This window comes from Motacilla alba, chromosome 9 (assembly GCF_015832195.1).
Source record: "Motacilla alba alba isolate MOTALB_02 chromosome 9, Motacilla_alba_V1.0_pri, whole genome shotgun sequence".
NCBI classification, from domain to species: Eukaryota; Metazoa; Chordata; class Aves; order Passeriformes; family Motacillidae; genus Motacilla; species Motacilla alba.
The window spans coordinates 24352251-24375460 of NC_052024.1; the positions used below are offsets into that span (position 1 = coordinate 24352251).

Sequence of the window (23210 nt, forward strand, 5' to 3'; positions counted from 1 at the left end):
GTCATGGACTTCTCTGAAGCACAGCGGGGTGAGGCAGGGCTGGGCTGCTGCTGTCCCCTGTCACAGCAGGAGCTGCCGGGACCCGCCTGGAGCTGTGCCTGCTGTGGGAAAGGAGAGCCACAAGGGCAGAGGAGGAGTCAGATCTGGTTCTTCAGCTGCTGCTCAGGTAGCACCAAACCCTGGAGCCCGCAGGTGAGAGGTGTTCGCTGTCCTCCCCAAGTGCTTCTCCCCATTCCTGCTGTGGCTGAGGCTGGAATGCTCCCCTGCAGAGCCCCTGGTCCCTGTCACGGGCACTGCCAGCCCCTGCTGGGCAGATGGCCCTCACAAAGGACAGGCTCCCTGAGCAGGAGCTGGATGGTTGGTACATCCCTGCCCTGTGCTGCGATGTTCCATAAAGGAGAGGCTCCCTGAGCAGGAGCTGGATGGTTGGTACATCCCTCCTGTCCTGCGATGTTCCACAGCCCTCAGGAGAGGCTCCCTGAGCAGGAGCTGGATGGTTGGTACATCCCTCCTGTCCTGCGATGTTCCACAGCCCTCAGGAGAGGCTCCCTGAGCAGGAGCTGGGTCGTTGGTACATCCCTGCCCTGTGCTGCTGGGCCCCTCTGCAGCTGCTCTGGAAAGGCAGAAAGTGAGTGAGTATTTTCGAGGAAAAGATAAAATGTCTCTGTTTCTTGGTTACCACTGTTTTTTCAGTCTAACAACTGTGTTTGTGTGTGTGGTGTTCAGGAAAATGTGGTTGTTGCTATGGGAATTGAGGGAGCTTTTTCCCCCAGCTAGTCCAGAGCAGAGAGAAGCCCTGGGTTTGGAGGAGCAGCACCTCTGCCTGCCTTTGGGGTTTGTGTGGGGTTGCAGTGGCCCGTGAAGGGCTCAGCCCTGGTTTGTGTGAGCACTGACCACTGCGCTTCAGAGCTTCCCTTCCCTGAGCCAGGAGCAGTGGGACAGCAGGACAGCAGGACAGCAGGACAGCTCCCGTTCCCCGGGCAGCCCAGCCCTGCTCAGTGTTGAATCATTCGGCAGGGCTGGTGGACTTCAAGCACCTGTGCTGACCTCCAGGAGTCACCTGAGGCTACACTCTGCTCGTATCTCACGAGCTGTGACAATTTTCCTGGGAAATCTGGAGGATTCCTGCCCTGAGAGATGCTGCTGCCACTGGGCTCTGAACATCTGAGACCCACGGGGACAGGGAAATGTCCCAGCCGGCTCTCCTTGGGCACAGGGCTTTGCCTGGGTGGGTCTCACCCTCAGAGTCGCTTTTTCTCTAAAAAAAAGAATTTTGTTGAAATTTTTTTACTAATTTTCAACAAAAAGGTGCAAAGGTTTCAAGGCATTTCATTCAAACCGTTCTGCCTGTGCTTCACTTTCAGGTTTGTTACAGGCACTGGAAGGATGAGCGTGGACCAGGAGCTTTGGATGCTTTGGGAAGAGAAAAAATGAACAATCAGAGAATATTTTTGATGGAAATTGCCCCAACAAGTCCGTCTGAAGGCTTTGGTCATCCCCAAACCCACAGGTGAGGGGCAGCAGGTGAGGTGATAAGGGCCCCTTACCCAGGGAATCTTTGCTCCTGCCAGGAAATGCTCATAAAATCCAGGATTTCACATCAGGCCGAGTCTGTGGCTCTCCTGTCCATGCTCCTCGCTGCTTCCAAGCTCCTTGGGGCAGGAAGCAAACCCTCCTGGCCAGGCTGGCAATCACATCCCCCTGTGGAAAAAGCACTCCAGCAAAGGAAACAGCTTTCCATCCCCTCCTCCTGCCTGGCCACAGCCCAGCAGGGCCATTAAAACAAAACAAAAGTTAAAATTAGTAAAGCTGGCCTGAAGAAAAAGTCTTTATATTCCAGTGGAAGGGAAAACACTTGGCAGAAGTGACCATTTTTATCCCAGGATGGGGAATCCTTCTGATGGGTTTGCTGGAGAGAACAAGAGGCTCGTGCTCCCACCCTGCAGAGACATTCCAGCTTCCCAATCCCCTGGGGCTCCAGGGGTTCCATACCCCCTCATTCCCAGGGGTTCCATTCCCTCATAATCCCCATGGATTCTGTGCCCTCCTCATTCCCAGGGGTTCCATACCCCCTCATTCTCAGGGGTCCCGTGCCCCCCTTCATTCCCATGGATTCCATGTCCCCCTCACTCCTGATGTCCCCCCTCGCTCCCGCTGTCCCCTCACTCCGGTGTCCCCCCTCACTCCGGGTGTCCCCTCACTCCCGCTGTCCCCTCGCTCCAGTGTCCCCTCACTCCCGGTGTCCCCTCATTCCCGCTGTCCCCTCGCTCCGGGTGCCGTTCTGGGATCCCTCTGTAGGTGGAAGTGTTGCCGAGCCCAGCGGAGCCTCCCGGCTCTGCCGGGGCCGCGCACACCGAGGGCCACCGAGGTGAGCAGGGGACCAATGTCCTGCCCTGGCCCATGGGGACAGAGCAGCCTTGTCCCCGGGGCACGGCCTGGGCTGGACACCCCAATTCCTGCCGCTGGGAGCCCCCAGTTCCTGCCGCTGGGAGCTGGGGAGGGATCACAGCCTCCGGGGTGGTGCCAGCCACCAGCTGAGGGACATTCCCCGGGAGTGAGCAGGACAGCTCTGGGGACAGCCCCGAGTGACCCCAAAGGGGACAGAATGGGGGTCCCTCCAGGTGTCCCAGAGGAGCCGTGGCTGCCCCATCCCTGGAATGTTCCGGGCCAGGATGACCTTCAACCAAGTGAACCTCCTGAAAAGCCCCCACAGATTTAACTACCCCTGTTCAGGGATTGCTGCAGCTTCCCAAAATTCCCCATGACTGGGGAGCCCAGGTTTGTATGGAGCAATCAGGGGCTGAGACTCAAATGCCTGAGGTCCCGTTTTAAAGTGATTTAGAGAGTGAGAAGCCGAGGTTTTGTTCGAGGCCTGAAGGCTTTTCTACGCCTCAATACCTCTAAAAAAGAAAACACTTTCAGCATTGTTCTGCCAGGTGGAGATGGTTGAAAATTTGCCCTCCATGCTGAGGAGACACCTGGTCTGAGGACACAGCAGGGTGACAGTGACTGAAACGGGACAGAGTGGAGGGGAGAGGCTGGAGCTGTCACCCCGTCCCTTCCGAGGGAATAGAACACCTCCTCCAAGGGCCCAGAGCACCCTCCTTCCTCCTCCTCAGCATCCCCCGGGAGCTTCCCTGTGCTGGGAGCACTGGGCCAGCCCAGCCCCAAAGCAGCCCTCCAGAATTCCGTATTTTTCTCCCCCAGGATGCTCAGAACGCCGTGGCCAGGCAGGGTGAGAGCACAGTAGTGCTTTGCCATCAAGGGAACCGCAAGAAGGAGCGGGGATGTTATCTCTGGAATCTGGCTCCAATCGGGGAGCTGTGGCTGCCGTCCCTAATGGACAGGATGGCCCCGGGGCTGCTTTTCAGCAGCGAAGCCGACACAGGGATGCCAGAGCTGGGGACACCAAGGCAGCACGGCCACCCTTCCCCTGCCCTCCTGCCCTCTGCAGAGCCAGCGGCGACCTCGGCGTGGCCAGGGAGCAGCGAGGTGTCCTCAGCCACCTTTAGCCCCAGGTGAGACTGGCTCGTCCAGCCCCACCCTGCCACGGCAGGGACACCTCCCACTGTCCCAGGTGCTCCCAGCTCCAGCGTCCAACCCGGACTTGGGCACTGCCAGGGATCCAGGGGCAGCCCCAGCTGCTCTGGGCACCCCGAGCACCGAGTGTCCTGCTCCTGCTCTAAGGGTTGTGGTGATCATGAGGTTTAAGGTCCCAGAATAACTTTCCCTGGATCAGGCTAAGAGGGATCCCTGGAGACTTTTGCCTTCTGGGATTTGTGCGTCTCCTGCACACATCCTGCTCTGTGCCAGGAGCCTGCCCTGGTGTTTCTCTCTCCTCTGATTTCAGGCACTGGCTTTGGATTGATTGCTCGTGACATGAACCCCGAGTTGTGCTGGGATCCAGGGGAGGGGATGTCCCACAGATCCAGGGAGAGAATATTCTACAGATCCTGGGGAAGGGATGTCCCACAGATCCCGGAGAGGGGATGTCCCACAGATCCAGGAGAGGGGATGTTCCAGAGCCCTCCTGCACGGCCCTGCCCAGCCCTGTCTCTGTTGCTCCAGGGTCAGGTGCACACACAGATCCTCTCCCAGTGGAAGTCCTATGGACAAGGGACTGTTTCCCTGTCAGATGGATCTTCAGCAGGTTTGGAACATCCTTACCCAGAGCCAGCCAGAGGAAAGGATTTCTGTGGATTTCTATGAACACAGAAAATCCACAGAAAATCCTGGTCTCCAGAACCAGCCTTTCAGCCAGAGATCAGAAAGCCAAGTTCTCCCTGTGTCCAGCTTGAGCAGGTGAATTTGTGCCTCGTCCAGCTCCAGCTGCTGCTTCCATCACCCTCCAAGGAGGTGCTGGGGTTCTTTTTAGAAGGAACCTACAAAACCAGCCCCTCAACCCAGACACCAGCAAACGGGATGGGGTTGGCAGCCGCCGAGGCCCTGCTGCCCCTCGGTGACACCCTCGGAGCCCGGCCCTGCCCGGCCCCTCGCAGCTGTTCCCGAGGAGCCTTTTTTGGGCCCTTTTCCCCAAAGGCACACGTGGTTCTCTGTTCAGAACTTCGTGGCGATTAAAATGACCGCTCAGTCCCGGAAAGTTAAAACAAGCCCTGCAGCCAGCACGGTGCACAGGAAACAGCTGGGGAGAGGGCGCCGGAGCGGATTTCCATAAAAGCCAATGATTCATGGAAACGTTCAGGGAGCGGGGCCAGCCTCGGGCTCCTGAGGAGCTGCTGCTCCCCACGGACACGATTCCCCAGCCAGCCCCACCCCGCCCGCCATTCCCGAATTCCCAGTGCCCGTTCCCAGCACCGGCCGTGGAGCAGAGCAGAGGGAGCTCCCAAAATTCAGCCTGGGGGATGCTGCATCCCCGGTTTCTGCTGCCGGTGAAGTGCTGCTGCTGCCCCGCACTGGGGCTGGCAGGAGAGGGCAGTGCCTGTGTTACTGGGGCTGGAGGGACAGGGCACAGGGAATGGCTCCCACTGCCAGAGGGCAGGCATGGATGGGAGACTGGGAATTAGGAATTGTTCCCTGGCAGCGTGGGCAGGCCCTGGATCCCTGGCAGTGTCCCAGGCCAGGCTGGACACTGGGGCTGGAGCCCCTGGAACAGTGGGAGGTGTCCCTGCCAGGGCAGAGGTGGGGCTGGATGGGATTTAAGGTCCTTCCAACTCAACACAGTGTGTGACGATGATGATGGTGACGGTGAAGGGCATCTGGGCCAGACAGAGCGTGACCCTCCAGCAGGAAGAAGAACCTGCTGCATTCCGTGGCTCTCCAGGCTCCTTTCCTCTGTGCCAGCCAGATTTCTTCCAGGATTCTTTCCCCGGAGCTCCAAGCAGGTACTGCCAGCTGGGCATTGCTCCCTGGAGCGGTGCCAGCCCAAACCAAACCACTTTCCACATCCCATAAAGCAGGAGATGGAAAATCCCCTTTGGGGCATGGGCTCAGCTGCTCCTGCAGTGCAGGGCTGCTGCTGCCAGGACATTTTCCATGGATATTTCCCACCCACTTGGAATGACTCAAGCACGGGGGCTCACCACTGCAGGGATCCTCCCTGGCTGCACGCTCCAGGGGAGGGCATTTTCCTCTCTCTCACACTGACTTTCCTTTCCAGATGCCAGCTCTTTCTTCCCATCTGCACCCCCTGGGTTATTCCCCCTTTCCCTGACGTTTCCCACTGTGTTCATTCCGTGCCTGGCACCGGAGCCCTGCTGGTCTCAGCCACATCCCACTGCAGGGAACAGAGGGGAGGGTGGGGCCTGGAAAAGTGGCCTCAGAGACACCCCCTCAGGGCCAACCCCCTCCGTGGGAGGGTCTCCATCCCCCTGAGAGGTCTGGTGGCACTTGTGCCCCGCCTTGGCTCACTGGGCAGGAGCAGAGTCCCCTGTCACTGAGCCCTGTCCCCACGCCAGAGCCTGGAGGTCCAAGGAGAACAATCCATGGGAGCTGGCCACGACCTGGGAGCAGCTCCCAGGGCGACGCCAGATGCTCCACACAAATGCCATTCCTGGTGTGAAAATCCCCCCAGCATTAAGCTCAGGCAGTGCCCTTTCCATCACCCCACCCCAATGAATTCTGTGTGTGCTGTGAGGATGAAACCCCTGGATTAGTGTTTCACACCATCACAGCTCTTTGGGGTTTGTTCTTCCTTCAGCAGGGCTCTCTCAACCACCTGTAACCACCAACACCAAATTTTCATGATGGAAATGAGGGCCTGTTTTAAATAACTAAAAATGCAGCTGTGGGGGGTTGTCTGCGAAAGGAACTTTCCCCAGTTGCATTATCCTGCTCTTATTTTGGTATTGAAAATGCACAGCACAAAGAAAGACAGTCATGCTTTTATTCTGATTAATACATTTTAATGATCTGTGGCATCAGTTTCTGTTTCCATGCACTTTTAACACTGCTTAGGAACTAAGATGCTTTTTCCTGCAGTCCAATTTCTTCTTTTGTAGAAAAACTCCATCTGCAAGGCACAGTCGGGATCCCAGATCCTACACACACCTCAGAGCAAGGTCTAGTGATCATCCCAGCTTTGGTTTGTGGTATCCCAATGGGAATGAAGTGATATCCATGGCAAGCTGTGCACGGCCCGTGCTGATCCCAGTTTCTGCTGAAGGAGCAGCAGGACCAGGCGGGGGCTGGACTCTCCATCATATCATCTGTGGAGAACATCACACTGTGGGCAACTTCAGCTGGGAAAAGGATGAGCCACACTGAGGCACTGAGTGAGATTCCAGGGCTCCTCTTGTGCTGTCCCTTTGTGCCCTGGGAGCAGGGATGCATCCTGCTGGCAGGGTCAGTCAGGAGGGCTTTGGCCACACCAGGGACGTGCCTGGGGCTCACACAGAGCAGCAGCCCCAGCCCACCGAGCCCCATTTCCCTGCCTGGGGCACGGATCCTTTCTGGAAAGGGCGGGGGCTGCAGGAGCTCCCTCCAGAGCAGGCACCACCCCCGGCTCTGCCTGGGGCAATCTGGAGCCTTCCCAGCAGGGAAGGACAGGACAGCCCCGTGCCACGGGATGTTTTTCCTAGGGAAGGGCTGGAGAGCTGCCCGCGGCCAGCAGGGCAGGATCCACAGGGACAGCTTTGTTCCTGGAGCTTTCTTTGGCTTTGCCTCGTGCCACGAGTCCTGGAGGGCAAGGTCCCTGACACCACTCCTACAAGAACTTCCTGCAGGAAGTTTGATTTCCTAAAATTTCAGGGCTGTAATGAGGTGTCCACGTCCTCGTGGCACTTTGTGCTCTGCCTGTCGTCCCACCATGGAAAACACGTGGTAAACTTTCCTTGACATGGTGAGATTCATTAAATTGTTTTCAAAGCCAGTAAAAAAGGGTCCCTGACATTTCCATATTTTGTTTATTGCTTAGCAGCAGGAGCTCCGGGTTCTGGGAGGGAGCAGGGGGAAAGGAAATATTTGTTCTGGACTTGGTTTGCCTCCAGGACCTGGCCACTCCCTCGTGCCAGAGCCATGATCCCGCTCCTGTCCCGTTATTTTACTGCTGTTCCTCCCTGGCCACGCTCCCCCTTGACTGCAGCTGCTGCTCCAGGACACAAACAGGGAGATAAGAGCCCAGGTTTGAGATGATGGGATCATGGAATCACAGAGTGGTTTGGGTTGGAAGGGACCTCAAAGCTCCTGCAGTTCCTGTCCCAGGCTGCTCCCAGCCCCATCCCTCCTGGATCCTGTGATGCTGGGCCATTATTCCCTGCCCAGGGCCAGGACGTTGGAATGGGATGAACTTTAAGGTCCCTTCCAACCCAAACCTTCTGGGATCCAGGGATTTTCTGATTTCAATCCCACTCATTGAAGTTGTGCTGCTCTTTGTGCTCCTCTTGGAGAGACTCTTTTTACTTTTCCCATCTTGGAATGCGCCCAGCATCTAATTACACCATGAATAAATTAATGGACGGATAAAAGTTATTGCACCAAAAATAAACAAATATTTAACCGGGTTTTAAATTGTAGCAGTGGATGCGTTCGGGAGGCGTTCCCTCGGAGGCTGGAACGGTTTCCCAGGCGGAGCTGTCAGAGCTGGCTCGGCCGGTGCCTCATCCCGGCGGGGCCGCGGCCGCGGGGCTCGCTCAGCGAGGCCGCCCTTCCCTTGGGAGCATCCAGGGATCCGGCGCTGCTGCCGCCGTGCCGGCCCGAGCCGGGGCCCCGGGCGGCCCTGGCGGTGCCCAGGGCTCCGGAGAGGCGCAGATCCCCGGCGGGGAGCGAGCGCGGCGAGGCCGGGAGGGTCCCGCTGAGCCGCCGCAGCTCCAGCACCTGCTCCCGGGCCCGGCCCAGCGCCGCCGTCAGCTCGAAGCGCTCCTCGCACTCCCGGCGCACCGTGTCCTGCAGCAGGGAATTCTGCAACGAGAAACACCGGGAATGCCCCAGCCGTCACACCGAACCGTCCCAGACACCGCCCCTGCAGCAGGGAATTCTACAGAGAGAAACACCGGGAATGTGCTGCCCATCACACCTGGACACTCCCGGGGCTCTGCCCCTGCAGCAGGGAATTCTGCACAGAAACACCGGGAATGCCCCAGCCGTCACACCGAACCGTCCCAGCACACCGCCCCTGCAGCAGGGAATTCTACACAGAAACACCGGGAATGTGCTGCCCATCACACCTGGACATTCCCGGGGCTCTGTTCCTGCAGCAGGGAATTCTGCACAGAAACACCGGGAATGCCCCAGCCGTCACACCTGGACACTCCCGGGGCTCTGTCCCTGCAGCAGGGAATTCTGCACACAAACACCGGGAATGTGCTGTCCATCACACCCGGACTCTCCTGGGACAGGGACCCTGCACTGTCCTGCTGCTCCCTCGGGAGCCAGTGGGACATGCCAGGGAAGTGCTCAGAAGGAGTTCCTGCTCTCCTGCCCAGCTGGGAGAACTGGGAATGCTGCTCTTGGGAAGGAAAGGCAGTAATGGACAGAGGAGCAGTGACAGCAAGGGGTTAACGCTGCTTTTCCATGTAGCCCTCTGCAGGGGGAGAGCACAGCTTCCCCCTGGAGGAGCCATGGAGCCAGGTGTGGAACCAGCTGTGGAACCAGGAATGGAACCAGGCGTGGAACCAGACATGGAACCAGACATGGAACCGGGAATGGAACCAGGAATGGAACCAGGTGTGGAACCAGGTATGGAATCAGACATGGAGCCAGGTGTGGAACCAGACATGGAACCAGGCGTGGAACCAGACATGGAATCAGGTATTGGAACCAGGAATGGAACCAGGAATGGAATCAGGTATTGGAACCAGGAATGGAACCAGGAATAGAATCAGACATGGAACCAGGAGTGGAACCAGGAGTGGAACCAGGAATGGAACCAGGAATGGAATCAGGTATTGGAACCAGGAATGGAACCAGGAATGGAATCAGATACGGAGCTGGGTGTGGAACAGGTGTGGAACCAGGAATGAACAGCTGGAATCATGGAATCTCCCATGGGAAGGCCACGCAGTCCCCCTGCTGTCCCAGCACTGCCAAGGCCCGTCTCTCCCATGTCCCCATCCTTGGGCACAGATTGGGCACAACTCACTGGAATTCCACTCACAGCTTTCCCAACCTTTCCAAGGAATAAATCAGTGCCAACCCCAGCACCAATCCACTTGGAGGAGTTTTATTTTCGCTGTTGACCAATTCTTTTTCCTGCCACTGAACTGCTGTGGACATTCCAGCCTAATCTTATCTGCAGTCCCTGACTCCACATTTCCCATGGAGGAGCTCTCTCCTCCCTTCCCATCATATTCCAAGCATTCAGCAAATGTTTGTGGTCAGAATATCCATCAGTTGAATTTCTCTTTGCATTTAATTCATTTTTATGCATTCCTGAGTTAGGGAACACGGCTGCACTGGTGGCAGCTGGGGCACCAGTTCAAGGAATGAGAAATATCCGTGTCTTCTACTCTAAAAACTGGGAATTCTTCATTGTTTACTCATGTTTGGGCAGTGGGACATGAGGCTACAGACTAAGAAAGGTCTTGCAGGATCTGAAAAATAGTTTTTAATAATATACTTTCCTATGAAGCACCAATTTAAGCATTTGCTGAATTAAAAGTTCACATTTTTTGTGATGTACCGCATTTAGGAAACGATGATGGATTTGTTTGAGAAATCTTTGCATTTCAATGGATTTTCTGGTCACAGACCTTTGAATGATTTTAGAAATCACATGTCTCCAAGTAAAAATAAACCAGGCATTTCCTGGGTCCTGTTCCTACCTCCTCTTGAACTTGACTCAACGTGTGAATCAGCTGTGTCTTCTCCTGGGTTAATTTTTCCAGTTCATCTGACTTGTGCTTAATTTCTTTCCTCAGTTTGTCCAGGAATGATTCATTGTTGCTCTTTTCCATGGTCAGCTGGAACTCAAGCTCACTGATGAGCCTTTTAAGGCTCTGGATTTCTTTTTCCTTGTCTCCATCCTTCTCTGCCACTTTCATTTGGGCATCTTGGAGCTTCTTCTCCAGAATTTCCATCTCCATCCTCAAGCTCTTGGTGGCACTGGATATTAAACCTGGGATCTGGGGGAGATCAGACAGGACTTAATCCCCACTCAGTACCTCTAAATATGGAGAAGTAAAAGCAGACAAATGGTGACTTGAGGAAAAAACCAACAAATTCAAACTTGCAGGTCCTCAGAGAGAAAAAAAAAGCTCTGAATTTACATAATTCCCTCAGAGGACACCAGAGAGCTGTAAATTAATCACCACTCACTGAGAACACAGAGATTAATTAATGTGTTCAAGATCAAACAGAGACATTGAGGTAAAAAGGGGGAAATTTGACTTCAAGTTAAATTTACTGCAAGTCGGTGTTTCCTCGGGGTGTAAAAGCCATGGTTAAATATTTGCCAGGTGAACAAAGCCAAGCTTATTTTCAGCTCTAAATCACAGCCTCCCAGATTTTAAATAACAATAAAACCTCATCACATTCCTTTCATTTTTCCAGATTTCTCAGATTTTCTCGGGAATTGTATCAAACCTTTTGGAAACTCAGGTTAAGGAACAATTTCTCAATTTTTTCATCAAACTTGAGGGGGATCTGCAGCTCCCAGCTCCCTGTGGTGCCAGCACCAGTCCAGCCCAGCAGGTTCTACTGGCCCTGGAGCTGCTGGGTTTTCTTGGGAAGGGGAAAAATATGGGTGGGATTGTGGCACCTCATCATAGCCTGAAACAGCCCCAAGCTTTTACCCAGTGGTGATGTCAGATTGAATATAATTAGCAACTCTGGGGACATAGATGGAGTTTTGGTGGTGAAAATACGAGATGAGGAAGAACTTCCACACCAATTAACTTGAACTGGAATAGTTATTTTCAGCTTGTTCCATTAAAAAAAATTAAATACACTAAGACTGAAAAAGTACTGTATCACCCAGAGAGGATGGCACACAGAGGTTTTATTCCTTCACATTCCCATTTTTTACAGTTTTCTGTGATCTTCTGCCACAGGTTTTCCCTCGAGCATTGCACACCTTCTGCTGGAGCTCCTCGTGTTCTCTCTGGAATTTTGTGATCACTTCCTGCTGTTTTTGTCTCTCCAGCTCCAGCTCCACTCTGGCCTCTTCCCTGACTTTCAGAATGGCTTCTTTGTGCCGAGCCTCCCCTTTGGCCAGGTCCATCTCCAGCTGGGGGACAAGAGGGGACAGTGGCATTGTCACACTGAGGTGGGATGGACCCTAAAGCCCAGCCAGTGCCACCCTGCCATGCAGGGACACCTCCCACTGTCCCAGGGGCTCCAGCCCCAGTGTCCAGCCTGGCCTTGGGCACTGCCAGGGATCCAGGGGCAGCCCCAGCTGCTCTGGGAATCCCATCCCAGCCAGGAATTCCCAATTCCCAATCTCCCATCCAGCCCTGCCCCTGGCACTGGGAGCCATTCCCTGTGTCCTGTCCCTCCCTTGTCCCCAGCCCCTCTCAGCTCTCCTGGAGCCCCTTCAGGCCCTGGAGGGTCACAAGGAGCTCATCCCAGACCCTCCTCCAGCTGGAATATTGGGTGAGATCTCTCCAGTTGGAATATTGGGTGAGATCTCTCCAGCTGGAATATTGGGTGAGATCTCTCCAGTTGGAATATTGGGTGAGATCTCTCCAGCTGGAATATTGGGTGAGATCTCTCCAGCTGGAATATTGGGTGAGATCTCTCCAGCTGGAATATTGGGTGAGATCTCTCCAGCTGGAATATTGGGTGAGATCTCTCCAGCTGGAATATTGGGTGAGATCTCTCCAGCTGGAATATTGGGTGAGATCTCTCCAGCTGGAATATTGGGTGAGATCTCTCCAGTTGGAATATTGGGTGAGATCTCTCCAGCTGGAATATTGGGTGAGATCTCTCCAGCTGGAATATTGGGTGAGATCTCCCAGTCCTTGCAGCCTCTCCAGTAATCCACATTATAAATTCAGCCATCGTTTCCCCAGTAGGAAATTCTGGGGTCTGGAGGAATCCCTGCAGGCTGCATTCAGGAGAACACTCTTCCCAACCCAGGCTGCTCCTATTCCTTTGTGCAGCTGATTCTGATGGATTTAATTGCAGCAGGCTGAGAGCTCAACGGGCACATTAAATGCACCACACAAACCTCATTATTTCAATGATTAAAAGCACAAAAGCCCACGATGAGCCTAATTACAATTATCTAATTCCACACATTAGTATGAGCAGAAGTATAATAAATCTCCCCAATGTCTTTAGGGGAAAAAGAGAAACTGGAAATATTTTCATTATTTTTTAAAGCAAAATATACCCAATTCTGGGTGTGGAAGAAGTGCAAATCCCCCACTGAGTTATGGCTTAAAAATTGCTGTATTTGTAAGATGCTCCAAGCAGACTCTAAAAAAGAAATAATAATAATAATAATAATAATAATAATAATAATAATAATAATAATAATAATAATAATAATAATAATAATAATTCTATTATAATTCTTTTACATCGATAATTATATTCATATATATTCAATAATTACATTGTTATAATACTATATTAATTAGTACAAATAAAATTATTGTATTTATTATTATATAATATTAAGAATAGTAATCATTAATATTATATGTTAATTAATATTAATTCTTTATAGTACTTATTATATTATATTATAATAATAGTTATGAAATATTATAGTTTATCATTTTTGTTATCATTCTATTATATATAATTATTTCTATTTATTACTAATATTAATATTTCTATGTTCTTAGATGGGATTTGGGATTCTGAACATAAATGCCCAGATTCATCAACCCTACCCATTATTACAGATCCTTGTTGGAGGCTCCTTGCCCCCACAGACTGAACAATTACAGGCAATATAACCCTGAGCCCACTCCTACAAAACATTCCCCATTTCCTGTTTGGAATTACTAAAGCTGAGAACCAGAACAGGAGATAAAGGGGAGGCTGATGCTGCAAGAGAGCGCCCTGGCCACGAATTGATTTCCACTCACAGGCCCCTCGTTAGTTAATATTTAAAGAGTCCAGAAGATAAATGTGTGCCCCATCTTTTCAGGAGGGGTTTCTCCACGGAAAGGGTGGCTCAGGCAAGGACAGGGCCACACCTGGAGGTGCCCAGGAATGACAGGACGTGGCACTCGGGGCTCTGGGGACAGGGCACTCACAGCAGACTCAGTCATCCTGGCATTCCATAAACGGGGTGTGTTCCAGTGGAGTTATTTCTTAAATTACCTCCTGAAAGTGACTTTTTTTTGTTCCATTGAAACCATTTCAGATTTATTATGAATTATTATAAATAATAAATATTTCCATAATAAACACAAATAAATAATATATATTTGTATAAATAATATATAATATATAATATATCATTATATATATAAATAATATATAATATTGTATAAAATAAAATGAAACAATGAAACATATTCTATATATTTATTATATAAACATAAAATATATAATTTCATATATAATATATTATATATATTATATTATATATTATATATTATATATTATATATAACATATATTATGGAATTAATATATAATATATATTGTATAAAGATATAAAAATATATAATAAATATAAATATTATTCTGAATTTTTATTTATGCATTTTAAACAGACAACTCGACCCTCTGGTGCTTGCAGTGGCACAAACCAAAGGCAACGTTGTCCCTTTGTCACTTTGCTGATTATTCTTTGGCTGCTGAGCTGAGTTTTGGGGCCTTGCTGTGGCTGCCTTTTAATGGCAGTGACACCAAAGCTGAACCTGCTCCCTCTCCCTCCCACCAATCTTTATTTTGTTCTCATGTCAGGCTGAACACACTCTGATTGTGGAGCCAGCCTGATCCCCTCCCCAGATTATGTCCTGTGGCAGGGAAGGGAAGGGGTTTCCAAAGAAATGTGACTGATCCTAATTGCTAGCAGTCCCCAGGTTTTCCTGGGACTAAATAAAGCTTTCAGACACTGAAACAAAAAATACAGTAATTTCAGTCACCAGTTCTGTGGGGCTTGGATCAGACAGGTCACAGTTACAGTTCAACTCTGCTTCTAAGTTTTCCTTCACTGATACATACACTTATTTTAGTTTCTTATTCTTTTTAAGGTAAACATTTTTAATTATTTTTAACACGTGAATATATTTGATTTATTATTCTTTTCAATAGATGATATATCTTTTTATTTCTTACTCAGTTCAGGGTTTTTTGGCGCTCATGGAGAAAGCTGCAGCTGCAAACAGGGCTGACATGGTGACAGCTTTTCGTGGGAAGCAGCTTCCCAAATGCCACTGGAAGGGGCAGGAGAACTCCTTGGACAAAGGAGATTATGGACAGGCTGGGGCTGCCCCTGGAGCCCTGGCAGTGCCCAGGCCAGGCTGGGCAGGGCTGGAGCACCCGGGACAGGGGGAGGTGTCCCTGCATGGCAGGGGTGGCACTGAGGGGCTTTAGGGTCCCTCCAACCCAAACCAGGCTGGGATCCTGGGATTCCATGACCTTCAGCAAACATTAGATGTGCTTTTGGAAGCAGGAGGCTCCCCAGACAAACCCTTCCCTGTGAATTCAGGGGCTTGAGGCCCCAGCACACCCAGAGGCCAAAGGCAAGCAAGATTTGTGCATTCCTGACAGAATTTTTGGCTGAGTCCCTCCCAAACCAGGCTGTGTGTGATTCCATGACTCCATCACACTGGAGGAGATCATTCCCTGCTTTCCTGTGCCCTTTGTGCAATTGGAACCCCCCAAAGCAGAGCCCCCAGAGTCACCTTGTCCCTCCAGGAGTCCTCACTCTGCACCTTCTGCCTCAGTGTCTCCTGCAGCTGCTCCGTCCTGCTCTTCAGCAGCTCCCTAAAAACACAAATTCCACGTAAACCTGGGCTCTGGAATCCCCTGCTGCAATCCCCTTGCCTTGCAATGAAGCCCTGCTCGTCCTTGCCCCAGGAATCTCCACCACGCCCTCACCTGCCTCCTGAATTTAATGTTTTAAAGAAAATACAGAGCTTGATCTTCCACTTCAAATGGCACTTTAAAACTTCTTTGATACTTTCAAGACAAATTTCAAAGAACACAGAGAAACTTAAAACATTCCGCCCAGAACTCGTATTTCATGAACTTGGAATATTAGGATCATTAATTTAAAAATTGGAATGGGTTTGGAATGAGCACCACTGAGCACTTTGTGCTGTTCAAGGTACTGTTTGTAACGTGGGGCTTGTAGACTCCCGGAGAGGTTAAATTCCTGTCATTGATGTTGTTAACAACTCGTCCACCTCAAAAACGCCTCCGTATTCCCTCAGCCAGGGTGTTGGACAGGATCTGGTGCTTGGGGAGGTGTGAGAGCAGCTTCCCACCAGTCCAGTCTGGCTCTGAAGGCTCTCAGCTGGGAACAAAGCTGCCATTGTCCCTGGGACTGCTTTTGAGATGTGCAAAATAAAGCCCTGGGCTTCTGAGGGCTGTTTTCCCTGGAGGGGGATCGAGCTTGAGTGCCTTTGCTTTGGACTCACCAACCTGAACCCGTATTTTTTTAATTGCCTGCAGCAGAATCTCCATCTCCAGTTTTCCTCCTGGCAGCCACAGGCTTGTTTTCAGGGATGAAGGTGCCAGGAGGCACCAGTCGTTCTGCATTTCAAGAGTTTGAATATTCCCTGCACCCTGAGCACAAAGAGCAGCTGAGCAGCCCCAGCAATGGGGCTTTGGGGCTCAAATTAAACTCCAGCTGAAGCCCTGCAGTCCAAGCAGAACTTCTCCTTGTTTTAACAGTACCTTTTCTTCTCTTCATCCAAGTTTTGTCTATCCCATAATAATTTAAAAACCCAATCCAATGGCCTCCAAAATCTCCAGAATTTCCAGGAGCACCTGAGGCCAGCTCAGCTCCCTTTACCTTTCCTGTTTCAGCAGCAGCACCTCCTGCTCTGTCTGGCTCAGCAGAGCTTTCAGCGTTTCCAGCTCACTCTCCGACCTCCCAGTTCTTCTCTTCAGATCTTCTTCTCTCCTTTCTTTCTCAGCCACCTCCTCCTGTAAGTGTTTGCAGACTTGTTGGCAAACGAGAAGGGATTCCTCCTTTTCCTTCAGCTCTTTTGTAAGTCTACAGATGAAATAAAGAAACAGCAGCGTTGTAGTTACTATACTCTTATTTATAGACTGAAATAATAATGCCTGGAAAGCAAAATATTGGTCAAAACTCCATGTGTTCTTTATGAAGTTAAATCTACTGACTTGACAGATTTTTTTTTAATTTATTGCATAAAAACTGCATTCAAATAATAAAATGTTTGCTGTCATTGCTCAAAAATACGAAATATCGTTTCAGCATTCACCTGGACTCAGCAATTCCATTTTCATATTTGATCTTTTTCAGTTCGTTTTGACAGACATCAAGTTCTGTTGACTTCACCCTAAAAAAACATTAAACAAGGATATTATCCAGAGAAACGAGCCTTCAGTCCTGCAGCAGCCTGCATATCACTTCTGGGTGCATTTTCCTCCTTGCATTTCCATTTCAGGTAAAAGGCCACGACCAGAAAGTTCTGTCAGCTCCAGCAATGGTTGTTAATAATTGGAAGTTACACTTCCAGGGCCATCTCAGCCTGACCTGGATCACAAATGTCACAAACAAGAAGTGAGATCTTGCAACACTGATGACAATTTTGAGTAATAAATGAATAAAATGGAACAAATCCCAATTTTGTAGGTAAAAGGGCTGGAAACTTTGCAGGTTTCATGTCATTATGTCACCATTGCACCAATTAATAACCATGGTTAAGGTTCATATTTACATTTAAACAGATATAGAATATGTTGTTCCCTTAAACTGTGCCCACATTACGCTGAAATGTTAATTTACACTTGGAAAGCCCTCAGTGTTTATTTAACTGCGTTCATGACATCTTTGTTTCCCACTCAATCCTTACATTATCACTGAAGTACTTTGTTGCTAAGCATCCCAAATATTTGCAGCTGGGTCACGGTCAGACCCCCGGAGTGCAGGAACTGAAAGCAGAAGGTGCAGAGCAGAACAGCACAAACCCTGTGCCCAGGTTCCAGGGATACAGGCTGCTGCTGGGGGCTCGTGAGCCTGGCAGTGCCAGCTCCTGACTCCTGGCTCACACACACAGCCTGTGCCCTGCCAGCATCCTCTGGCTCCTGGATCCCCCTGGATTCTCCTGGAGGTGATGTTCCCCAGCTGCTCCAGGGCCCACTGAGGTTTTCAGCACTTGACTGTGGAATTTGTAAAGTTTTGTGGTGTTGGGGTGTCGGGCTCCTGCTGGGAGTGTTCTGGAAATGGGAGAAAATCCTGCAATGGTTTGGGTTGGAAGGGACCCCAAAACCCATCTTGTTCCACCCACCCTTTCCATACACCAGGTGGTTCCAGCCTGGCCTTGGACACTGCCAGGGATCCAGGGACAGTCACAAACTGCCTGGAAAACCTGTGCCAGGCATGTCCACCCTCCCAGGGAACCACATCCCCCCTAACCCTGCCCTCTGGCAGTGCTCTATCACTATATATTCCTTCCTTCCTACATAAACATGGCTATATACACATTTTTAGTCCTGAAGTTACGTGGATTTCCCAAAATGCCTCCTAGACCTGTGTGGACACTGCATCAGGCTCCTTATCCCTGCTCTGCAGTTCCAGCCATCCCTGCTGCAGGGAGGAAGCCCTGCTCCCACAGCCAGGTGCTTAGAAATAATCATGTGAAGATAAAATAGTTCCTCTGTTGGTCAAAACCTTCTCAGAGCACTCTGACTGGCAGTACTTGCTGGGGAAAAAAAAGTGGTTTATGTGTTTTATGTGCAGTGGGAAGCAACCAAGGAATGGGAATCTTACAGCAACAGCTTCTTGTAGTGGTCCATCTCTGCCGTCACCTTCTGCAGCTGCAGGCCAGCTGTCTCCACCTGATTGGTTAAATCTGAAAGCAAAAACACGAGGCTGTGTCTCTGTTAATGTTCAATGAATCCACTTTAGGGGCTTGTTTCCAGGTGGGACCTGCAGCTCCTCGCTCCCACCTCAGGCAGAGCAGTGCACACGAGCAGAGTGTCTTTGCAGCAAAAAGCTGGGGTTTGTTTGTGTGTTTGGGGCTTTTTATCCCACCAGAAAACATCAACTACACTGAAACATGAAATCAGATTGTTTGCTTTAAATCAGATTGTTTGCACATCAAGCTGAGAGCAAACAGATGCAGGAGGGTGGCCCCAAAACTCACCTGGAATTCACTTCATCTGAACCCCTGGCAGTAATTAACTGGTGGTGTACTTGTCTTATCCTCTGCATGTTATCCATCCTTCAGAACACACCATCTCAGCTCCCACCAGCCACTGCCACAGCTGAGCAGAGCTCCAAGCTGTGACAATTGGTGACAATTCCCAATTCTGGGCCAGCAGTGGTGGCCCAGCACCCTCTGGACACACCAGGGCACCTGCAGTCCCCGCTGGTCCCCTCACTGGGCATTCCTCAGCCACGTCCTGCACTTTCCCAAAGCTCAAGAATCCAGCTTCCATTTCCTGGCAGTGGCTGTCAGAATTCCTGCAGAAAAGGGAGAAGCTTTGGCTGCAGCTGCCCAGCAGATGTGAGGCACAGCACTGGGAGCCAGCCAGCCCTGCCAGCAGGAACGTGACTCTGGAAACAGATGAAGCCCAGATTAGTGTGGGTGGACACCAGAAGGAGCAGAACCCTCTGCCCATCCTCACAGGCTGCTGTGGAGAAGATTTTCCCAAACAACTCTTTCTGACCTTTTAAAATGTGTTATTTTAAAAGATTTCTGCCAATAATTAATAACTGTGGTCTTTTTTCTTCTCCCTCAGGGTGGGAGTGTGGACACAAGTTCTGGAATAAAGGAAAAGGAGAGGGATGATGCTTGGTTTGGTTCTGAACTTTGGGTGGTCTCTCAAAGCTGTTTCCTCTTTCACTCCATTTGTTCTCAGAAGTTTTCATGCTCACTGAGCATGGACACGAGTTTTTCACGAGGGAAGGGATGGATTTAATTACACAAATAGTTTCTGCAAGTCTTCTCTAGAGAGAATTCCCACCAAAGCCAATGGGAGCTGGTGAGCAGAAAGCCCCACAGCTGTGGGGGCAGATTTCGATGAAAACCGTGGTAAAAATGAGGCAACTAATGAGGAGGATGGCAACACAAAGGGAAACTTGTGCTGCAAACCTGCTGAGAAGAGGAAAATGTATTCAAACCCTTATGTAAAAATGTTCTCTGGTAATGAAAATAAAGCCTATTGCAAAACATGCAAAGCCAACAGAAAGAACTCACACTCTGTAATACTGAGACTGGGCTCATGCTGCAACAACCACCACCTCTCAAAGGCTCAGCGGGCCAAATCCATCTCAGTTTCACTCCTGTTGAATTTTACTTATTTTTGTGACTCAGAACGGCCCTCACCACATCACAAACCTTCCAGTAACCTTCTGTGAGCCGTGCTGTGACAAGGACAGGGGCTGAGGGGCACAGCCTGAGTGTGCACGAGGAGCTGACGAACCGCAGAAAGAGAAACAGAACAAGCTGGGGACTGTTTCCTCTTCCTCGGACAAATTGCATCACTGCAGCCCCTGGTGTGTGCAAAACACCCAGCAGAGCCTGCCCACAGCTGGCTTTCAGGAATTCAACCACCCAGTTTGCATCCAAGGGCACGGTGCCCCGGCTCCTGCCTGGAAACAGCAACAGCTGGTAAAGTTTTCAGCGAAAAATAAAAATAATAAGCAGCACATTGGGTAAGCAGCCACTCTGGAAGCCATCAGCTCCACAGCTAATTCCTAACAGATTCCCAGTGAGGCTGGATCAGAGGCACACGTGGTAGAGCTGGGTAATTTTCTGCTTTTCCTGCAAAACCTACAAAAGCCAATCCAATATAATTGCTGACATTTTGGGGGCAATCTAAATAAAAGCTCAGTGTTTCATACATGTGCACAAAAAAGATTATTTCATGGGGAGGTTCATAAGCACAGCTCAAATGGATGATGGAATCCAGAATCCCAGGATGGTTTGGGTTGGAAGGGACATTAAATCCCAGCCAGTGCCACCCCTGCCATGGCAGGGACACCTCCCACTGTCCCAGCTGCTCCCAGCCCCATCCAGCCTGGCCTGGGACACCTCCAGGGAAGGAGCAGCCACAGCTTGAGGCTCAAAGCCATCTGGCACCCCCCAGGAGGGCTGGGATCCTCCACCTTCCTGTCCCCTCCAGACCTCTGGGTCCCCTCTCAGCCACCAGGGACCTGCCTGGAACCCGCTGGGAGCTCAGAGCTGGAAGATGGTCAAGGAATTGGAAGGGAGAGCACACAGATCCCTGGCCAAGGCAGACTGGAACCCAGCCCCTCCTGCTGGATTTCCCTTGGGTTCTGGGAAATAGGAAGTTGTAGCAATTATTTAAAACTTACTTAATTACTACCCCTTGTATGGGCCCTGAATTTGGTCAATCAGCTGTGCCAAAGGGGGCAAAAATATTTAATTTTTCTCAGAACACTAATTCAGATGTACCCTTAACACAGATAGTTCCCAGTACATTTATTTAAAGAGCATAGCAGACAATCAGTGAGAAAAATGAAATACATGCATGAAAAATTACAGTGTCAGAGCAGGAGAACATTGCCTCACCACGTGTTTCTAAGGAGACCAAAGAAGTGAAGTAACACCCCAAGGCCCTGCACAGAACAGAACTCATTCTTTGTATTTATTATAGCTCATCTACTGTGTTCTCTAAGATATTTTTTTTTTTGTCTACACAACAAAGTCCTTCTTTCAATTTGTGACTCACAAAAGTCTGGAAGGAGCCCAGGGATGGACTCCAGATTGAGATCCTTTCTGGAGACCTCAGCAGTGCCATAGGAAGTGTCCAAATCACCCAAAGCTGCCAGGAAGTGGGAGGATGTGCCAGGAGAGGAGTGCCTGAGGTTTATCTCCCCCAGCACATGCTGCTGACCGCTGCAGACTGGGCTCCATGGCCTCTGCTTCATTCTTCCACCCGCAGGAGACCAGCAGGGCAGAGGCAGAAAAAGGGACCAGATTCTAAATAGTTTTGGGGACACAAATCGAGGGCAGCCTCGACAGAATAAACCAACAACTGCAACCATGACAATCTCCAAGACCTTAAAAATCCTTAAATAGGGAAAAAATGTTATTTTGGCAAAGCCTGCTCCCCTCCCACGCCCCCAGTGACACAGTACAAGCACTCCTGCACTCAGAGGATTGGATTTGCTCATCCGTGGCCAGAGTTCACACTCCAGCATCAAAGGACTGGGTCTAAAGCCTGAATTTTCTGCCTGTATTCCTGCCTTTTTGAAGCCAAGCTAATTGGGATATGTCACAATTCCTCCAGACCTGCTTCTCCTACACATTAACAATGGGTTGAAATACTGGAAAAACTAAAGAGGAAAAAAATGGAGATTCTGACCTTCCTTTCCTTGGGGATAATTTTGTACACTCAGTGTTTAGGCCAAGCAGACAAAACAAAACACAATAAAGACACATCCTTTAATACAGAATCATGGTTTGGGTTGAAAGGGACATTAAATCCCAGCCAGTGCCACCCCTGCCATGCAGGGACACCTCCCACTGTCCCAGGGGCTCCCAGCCCCAGTGTCCAGTCTGGCCTTGGGCACTGCCAGGGATCCAGGGGCAGCCCCAGCTGCTCTGGGAATCCCATCCCAGCCAGGAATTCCCAATTCCCAGTCTCCCATCCATCCCTGCCCTCTGGCAGTGGGAGCCATTCCCTGTGTGCTGTCCCTCCCTTGTCCCCAGTCCCTCTCAGCTCTCCTGGAGCCCCTTTAGTCCCTGGCAGGGCTCTGAGCTCTCCCTGGAGCTGCTCCTCTCCTGGCTCCACAGCAGAAGCTGGATTCCTGCTTTTCCTCTAGCAGCAGTGTGGCCCTTCCCTCAGTCACTGTGCAGCAGCCTGGTGGCAGCCCCCAGCAGGGAGCTGGGATTGTTTGCCATGGGTTCCTGTGCCTGCCCTGGCACTCAGGCTGCTGAAAAGCTCTCATGAGCCATTGCCTCTCTCTGCTGCAACAGCAGCCCTGCTCTCGCCAGCTCTCACCCTCCCCAGCCTTCCCACCACAGCTGCAATCCACAAAAAATACATTTCAACAGCAGCTGTAGCATGAACAGTGCTGCCTGAACTGCAGCCTACCTACAGCTCAGGAAAATATTCCCCCTTTGCATTTTCAAAGCTCTTCAGAGTGGTTTTTAAAGTGCCATTACAGACACTCCACGAGATGAAAACACCTCCTCTCCATGAGCAGGGCTAACATTCCCTCTCCATGAGCAGGGCTAACATCCCCTGTCCATGAGGATTGCTAACATCCCCTCTCCTCTCCATGAGGAGGGCTAACATCCCCTCTCCATGAGGATTGCTAACATTCCCTCTCCATGAGGAGGGCTAACATTCCCCTCTCCATGAGGATTGCTAACATCCCCTCTCCATGAGGAGGGCTAACATTCCCCTCTCCATGAGGATTGCTAACATCCCCTCTCCATGAGGAGGGCTGACATTCCCTCTCCATGAGGAGGCCTAACATTCCCTGTCCATGAGGAGGGCTGACATTCCTCTATCCATGAGCAGGGCTAACATTCCCTGTCCATGAGGAGGGCTGACATTCCTCTATCCATGAGCAGGGCTAACATTCCCTCTCCATGAGGAGGGCTAACATCCCCTCTCCTCTCCATGAGGAGGGCTAACATCCCCTCTCCATGAGGAGGGCTGACATTCCCCTCTCCATGAGGATTGCTAACATTCCCTCTCCTCTCCATGAGGATTGCTAACATTCCCTGTCCA

At 50.7% G+C, this 23210-nt stretch overlaps 1 protein-coding gene across 1 annotated transcript in view; it reads right to left on the reverse strand.

The window, feature by feature from the left end:
• Nucleotides 1-6329: 6329 nt before the first annotated feature.
• The window catches only part of LEKR1 (leucine, glutamate and lysine rich 1), a 36413-nt gene continuing 19532 nt past the window's right edge, over nucleotides 6330-23210 (reverse strand). Inside the window, exons 6-12 of the mRNA XM_038146463.1 lie at nucleotides 18268-18349; nucleotides 16757-16834; nucleotides 16321-16524; nucleotides 15206-15287; nucleotides 11468-11620; nucleotides 10218-10517; nucleotides 6330-8355 (exon numbers count right to left, since the gene is read on the reverse strand). Coding sequence (XP_038002391.1) covers nucleotides 8032-8355; nucleotides 10218-10517; nucleotides 11468-11620; nucleotides 15206-15287; nucleotides 16321-16524; nucleotides 16757-16834; nucleotides 18268-18349 — 1223 coding nt within the window. The 3' untranslated portion in view covers nucleotides 6330-8031. The remainder of the gene's footprint in view (nucleotides 8356-10217; nucleotides 10518-11467; nucleotides 11621-15205; nucleotides 15288-16320; nucleotides 16525-16756; nucleotides 16835-18267; nucleotides 18350-23210) is intronic.